At 34.7% G+C, this 6,418-nt stretch overlaps 2 protein-coding genes across 2 annotated transcripts; both read right to left on the bottom strand.

Annotated features, from left to right (window-relative positions):
- Positions 1-646: 646 nt before the first annotated feature.
- Positions 647-2,327, bottom strand: LOC107435152 (disease resistance protein RUN1-like). The gene is made up of 2 exons (XM_060815841.1): positions 1,941-2,327; positions 647-1,390 (listed from the first exon to the last, which is right to left on the bottom strand). Exons 1-2 carry the CDS (start codon positions 2,325-2,327, stop codon positions 647-649), a joined length of 1,131 nt encoding a protein of 376 aa, XP_060671824.1.
- A 23-nt stretch (positions 2,328-2,350) lies between these two features.
- On the bottom strand, positions 2,351-6,110 carry LOC112488838 (disease resistance protein Roq1-like; the record flags this gene model as incomplete). The annotated part of the gene is made up of 3 exons (XM_060815840.1): positions 2,351-2,957; positions 5,220-5,316; positions 5,657-6,110. Coding segments are annotated over 3 exons (1,143 nt in total), but the record flags the coding sequence as incomplete, so codon positions are not given.
- Between the last annotated feature and the right edge of the window lie 308 nt (positions 6,111-6,418).

The following is a 6,418-nucleotide window of genomic DNA, read 5'->3' as shown; positions in this document are numbered from 1 at the left end:
GATGTACTGGAACTTTCTATTCTTTGTCTCTTCCACGTCTTGCTTGTGTACAACACGAAACCCACATTTTATAACATCCAAGGATTGGCTTCCTGTTCCAAATGAAGCTTCAACATAACTAGTTCTATTCCACATAGCCATTTTTTCTCTGAAGTTTCCATTTGATATATAGTGTACCCAAAGGTGATTGACTCAATGAGAGTGCCCCTTGAGATGTTAAAGCCAAAACCAGTGCTTATAAGACCTTCCTCGGTGTACAATTGATAAGTGATCTCTTGAGGGTTTTCTGATTTCAGGTGGCCATGATCTTCGACAACAGGAACGATCTCATAGACATAAAAAACAACACAGAAAACGGACCCAATCAAATTATTATTACTCCACTTTTTAGGCAATTTTATTCTGACTGAAGATCCCATTTTTTGATGCCTGAACCACTCCGGAACTATAGTTCCAGGAATAACAATATAAAAGTGGCCAATTAGATGTGAGAGTTCCTGCACGAAGAAACCAATGATGCTCGATGAGAGAGAGGAACAAACAGAGAAAGATAAATGCAGAAAATTAAAGGGAAACCTGATTCTGGATTTTCAGCAATGACTGGAGGTATGCCTTCAACAACGTCACCATCAAAATTTTGATGTCTTTATTCTGTTTCAGCTTGTTGTGCCAAATCTGTGCAAGTTCTTTCGTTGAATGCATTTGGCAGAGTCACCAGGGAAGAACAGTCTCTTGCCTCCACATATTCTATACTGGAGGGAAGTTCTGGTATAGTTTGAAGAAGATTGCAGTGTGCCAATCCAAGAAATTTTAGCTTAGCAAGCTGGCTAATTCTATCAGTTAGGTTGATAAACTTGTTTCTGCCTACATCGAACACCTGCAATGAAGTTAAGCAGTTGATTTCCCTAGGAATAGCTCCTTCTGGTAAGTCACGGTTTCTTAAACATAGTTTTGTTACATTTGGGATGTTGAAAAGTAAACAGCCAAGATTATTCCACTTTCTGATATTCAATTGATGGTCACCAAGATGTTGGAATGTTGATTTGGATTGGTTTTTGGTTGTTGTTCCACACCCATCCAAATAAAATTGTGACAAGTTTCCCATATTTCCAACCACATTTGGAATTTTTTCGAGACTTGAGCAGCCTGAAAGCACACAAATTTCAAGAGATTCCATTGAAATGAAATCTGGGAGACTTCTAAGACTTGAACAATCTTTCAAATTCAATAAACGAAGTTTTGTAAGACTTCCAATGGAAGGGTGAACCTCAACTAAGTTTCTACACCCTTCAAGAACTAATCTCTCCAGATTGGGAACCCATGTAAAGTTTGGAGTCTTTATCAAGTTTTGGGAGTGACTGAGTTTGATGAACTTCAAATTACTGAAAACCTGTTTGAAGAAATAGAGAAAAAAAAAAAAAAAAAGGAGGAAAATATTAGCTGTCATGTTCATGTATTTGAAATAAAAAGAAAAGTGCATATGGGCAGTACTATTGCAGAACTCTACCTTTTCTATTCTCCAAAGTAGTTCAATTTGGCCATGGGACATGTTAAGTTCAACCAGTTCAGATGGATAGAAATTTGATGGCAAAGATTTTAATGGATATTCCCTCCACTTCAAGAATCTTAGATTTTTAGGAAGGCAATCCAGGCCTTTGGGGAGGTTCACTTAGCAACGAATACTAAGCAACCTGAGATTATACAACCGTGCAAAAGAGTGGGGGTCCCACCAGCTGCATTGTAGTTGAGGTTGGTCCAGGACCATTGCTTTAATTTTTCCTGTTCCCTAATATCCAAAAGTAAAAGATAAGCAGGGTGCAATAAAAAAAATATTATCTTTCTATCAATTGAGTGGCTTAAGCTTTGTACATGAACTCTTAACCAATTATATTTCATTACTCTGTCGATGTCTTTATGATCCCACAACCTGCTCTGTTCACCAGGCCTTCTAGGGCTTTCCTTGTGAACAATTTGCCGGCCAATTTGTTGTACCCATTCAGGCAACCATAGATGTTGTTTGAAACGGTGACAACAGACTTGTCGATGAGGATTGCCATCCCAATTTTGGCGTGATAGCCACAACAATCTAGTACTTCCAGAACACGATCTACTTTCTTCCCATTGAAAAAGCATGCAATATCTAAGAACATTTCTTTCAATTCCTCATCTAGTGAATCATAACTGCTATGAAGTACATTGAGTATATCTTTGTGTATACGCAAAGTATTCTTCCATTCCTTGATGGGTTTATCACGTAAGAAAGAACCTATAGCTATGAGAGTTAATGGATTTCCATGAGCATATTCCAAAAAACGGTTGCAGAACATCTCATAGCCATCCAAAGGCTGCTTTTGTTTAAAAGCATTTAAGCAAAGAGCTCCATAGCTTCAGCCGGATTCAATCCTTTACACGTGTAGATTTTGTTCACTCCCTTTGAGTTGAGCAAATGTGCATCTCTAGTTGTTATGATAATTCTACTCCCAAGTCCAAACCAATTAGCTTCTCCAACCAAGGCATCTAATTGCTCTAACTTATTTACACCATTTAAGACAATAAGACACTTTACATTACAAAAATGCTGCCTAATCTGTTCAATTCCATGCTGTAGATCATTTACGAGTATTGGTTCTCCCTCTAGACCAGCAAGTAGTTTTTCCTGTAGATAAACCAAGTAACCTTTTTCAGAAGATTCTGTTACATTGGCAAGAAAGCAGCAAGCCTCATATTGATCATAAATCTTCTCATAAATGAAATAGGCAAGAGTTTTCTTGCCTACTCCAGCCATTCCCCATATCCCTATAATGTGAACATCCTTCACACTTGTATCCAAAATGGATAAGAATTCCTGCACTCGAGAATCTATTCCAACCAGCTCCCTTTTACGAATAATCGTTGCCCTCTTATTCAATTTGCGAGTTATCTTACCAACAATGTCCGTAATAAATTTTTTCTCACGCCTACAAAGGGGAAAACAATCCAATGAAAGTGATCAGTCAGCAGTAGTAATTGATGGAGAATATGAACAAGAGATTGATTTAGTTGATTTAATTTACAGTTTAATTGCTTTAGTACCTTTTCAATTGGTTATTTGTGGTAGTGATTTAGTGCTCATAGTTTCCCTTTGCTAATAATAAGGTGTTTTTACAACAAAAGACTAGGAAAAGTTTGCATGCTAAGCTTTGTAGGTCTGAAGAAATACTACTCAAAAGAAATGGCACACTGAGTGCACCATTTACCAAAGCCATGTCTTTAATGCAAAGTTCACACTGAAGGAAAAATCATATAACTACTACTTACCCATTATTTAGATCCCCCTTGACTGGGAGATTGCACACTTCAGCTAATGCAGATCTCCATCTTGCAACTTTTCAAGGTTGTGCTTATAATTTTCTTCATCTGCAGCAAAGGCTTTTTCATAACTGTTGGTTTGATGTTGAAACATAGAGGAATCCACATTATAAAAGATATGGAAAACTTTTCTAGTTACGGATGTCCCCCCTGCATTCAAGAATATGGACAAGTTTATCCAAGCACCAACTTGAAGCAACGTAGTTTGTAGACAAAACGATGATGAAGAGCCTTAAGTGTTTCATTGCTTGTAGCAGGAATTTTGGTGGGACGTCTTTACCCTTGTCACATTGATCTTCATTCTCGAGCTTGAAGGTGTGATTTTTTTTTTTTCTGCAGAGAGCTTTGTAAAGATGATTGGTGAAGTTCATAACAGTGTCATCACCATTATCGAAACTTAAAAAGGCATCGTATTTAAGGAAACGAGCATCGTTCACAAGTTCATCGTCGTCCGAACTAAAATCTGTGCTTCCATCCAACTGGAATTGATTATTTATTCCACCGGTGAAACCTTCAAATGTTCTTGTCAATTTACCAGATACATCTTGAATAATTTTTTGAATAAATTCCACCTCACTTCCGCAGCACAGAAAAATCAAATGCTGAGTAAATACATGCATTGAAAGGCCAACCAAAAACCACACATCCACCTTGTATTTGTTTGTTTATTATTATTATTATTATTAGTATTATTAGTATTATTAGTATTATTAATTTTTGTTGCGGATCAGACTTTAAGGTTGGTTGGTTTATCTCAGCTTGGTTGAACAATTGAAAGTTCATAAACAAGATTTTTGGTTTAATTATTATTATTATTTATTTATATTATTTGTAATTTGCTTGATTTACATGTCGTTAGTTTTAAAGTAATTATTATTATTTTATTTAAATTTAATTATTGGTAATTAAAGTTTGTTAAATATTTTAAATAACAATAAATTTGATACAGTGAGTTTTAATACAATCAGATTTGAACTTAAAAAGAGGAAAGAAAAAAAAATATAAACTTGAAAAAAAAAAAAAGGCAAAAAAATGTTGAGACGTCTAACAAAGTGGAGTGCATGCCAAATCACATATGGTTACATGCTGATTACGTGTAATCCATTACCTATTACATGAGAATTACATGTAATACATTACCTATTACGTGCAGATTACATGAATTTTGGGGTGCATGTGATAGAAAGAAAATTTAGTTCAGTTTGACTTTTTAATTAGTAGAAAGAAAAAGGGTACATTACCAAAAAATTAAAAAGAAAAAAAGAAAAGCGGTACACAAATTATCTATAAACTAAAATAGTGGGAATTAAAAATGCAAAACTTGAAAGTTGTTTGTTTTTTAACAGTTACAAGGTATTTTGAAACTTGAACATATTAAAATACATTTAGTTTAATACATATTGGTAATCTAGTTTTAAAGACTTTTACTTTAGTATGCTATATTTTCTAGATAATTGCACTTTAAAAGTATCCCAAAGAATTCTTTAAAAGAAGGAATATTTTTTAAAATAAATAGTGAAAATTTAAAAGATCCTCTTTGTTTTTCATTTTATTTATAAAATTTATTGTTCTATTTCTATATTCTCTCTTCTTCTTTTTTTAATCTAAACACTCTAAACTTATAATACATTAAGTTACAATTATTTAATATTGAAATGAAGAGTGAATTTAATTTGAAAAGGTAAATCTATTTTTTAGTATTTTATTTTTTATACTAAAAAGTAAGATAAAAAATCTATTGGAACGAATTTTTAAAATAAGATTAGCTTTTCCAAATTAAAAAAAAAAAGCAAAAAAAATTAGACAACTAGAGAATTCTTTGGATGCTTTCATATTAGACATGCTGAGTCATGTGCAATGGCCCCTAGGACTTCCCTTCCTCAAAAATATCAAATTCAACCAAACTGCAACTGGGCAATTGAAAATCCAAAAGGGTGAGTTCTAAGTCCACAATACAAAAGTCAGAACCTAAAGATATCAAAAGCAATTAGCCGTATCATTGAACAAAGAGGGAAAAAAAGATAAAAAAAAGAAAAAAAAAGAAAAAAGAAGAAGCAATTACCCGTATATATGTATTAACACATAAGTATATTATTTTGGAAATTTATTTGAAAATATAATATCTGGTAAGTTAAAATACCAATAAATTCACAGCAAAAAATTCAAATCAAAACCTACATACCAGTAGAAAATGGAAGAGATTAGATTTTCAGAGCTTTAGAGAAACAAGGGAGGCAGAGAAAAGCAATACCCATAATTTAGATGCTAGCCTGAGATATTGGCGACTGCACTTAGCCCAAATCTCCACATTTTAACATTCTCTGCCCGGTACTTCTTTCCGAGTTCAGCAAAGGCTGCTGCATAAGTGCCTGATTGATGTCGAACGACGGTCGGATCGACGTCATAGAAGATTGGAATAATGGATTTTCCGGGTTTCTACTGCATTCAAGGATGTGTACAAGTTCATCCAAACACCAACTTGAAGTAGCATACTTGTTTGAGAAAATGACGATGGACAACCTCGAGTCCTCGATTGCTTGGAGGAGTCCTGGAGATATCTCTTTTCCCCTATGAAGCTCTTCATGGTCCTTGAAGACGGAGATCCCATTTCCAATTAGATCTCTGTGTAAATGGGCGGCGAAGCTATGGCGAGTGTCCTCGCCTCTGAAGCTTATAAACACGTCGTATTTATAGTTGTAGTGCGGGGCTGAAGTAGAAGACGACCCAAAAGAAGGAGATGTGATTGGTATGTTGGAAACTTTTCAGGCTTCAATTTCAACTTCTCACCCTTATTAGTTGTAGCACTACTACTTGTGCTTGCCATGGAAAAAAATATTTCCAACAATGCACAACAAAGCAATTTATTCCGAAAATGAAAATGAAAACAGATTTTCTTTTGCTTTTTCTACTTTTGAAATATTAAAGCATTAAAAATGGAGAGGAAGGACCATAGTTAGGTGAACAGTTATCGGAATTAACGCCGGAGACTGAAGATCAGCGATGAAGCAGCGACATAAGCAAGTAGCGAATAAACTCAGTGGCATTGGTGTCTGGTTATCAATCCATGCTT

This window comes from Ziziphus jujuba, chromosome 3 (assembly GCF_031755915.1).
Source record: "Ziziphus jujuba cultivar Dongzao chromosome 3, ASM3175591v1".
Lineage (NCBI taxonomy): Eukaryota > Viridiplantae > Streptophyta > Magnoliopsida > Rosales > Rhamnaceae > Ziziphus > Ziziphus jujuba.
The sequence above is the reverse complement of the archived record's forward strand: the minus strand, read 5'-3'. Positions and strand labels throughout refer to the sequence as shown.

Excerpts from the sequence above, each read along its gene's own strand:
- LOC107435152 (XM_060815841.1), bottom strand. The coding sequence starts at position 2,327 with ATGTTCTGCAACCGTTTTTTGGAATATGCTCATGGAAATCCATTAACT. Across the intron at positions 1,391-1,940 it reads GGAAAGCCCTAGAAGGCCTG|GTTTTCAGTAATTTGAAGTT; the intron begins GTGAACAGAGCA and ends TTCTTCAAACAG.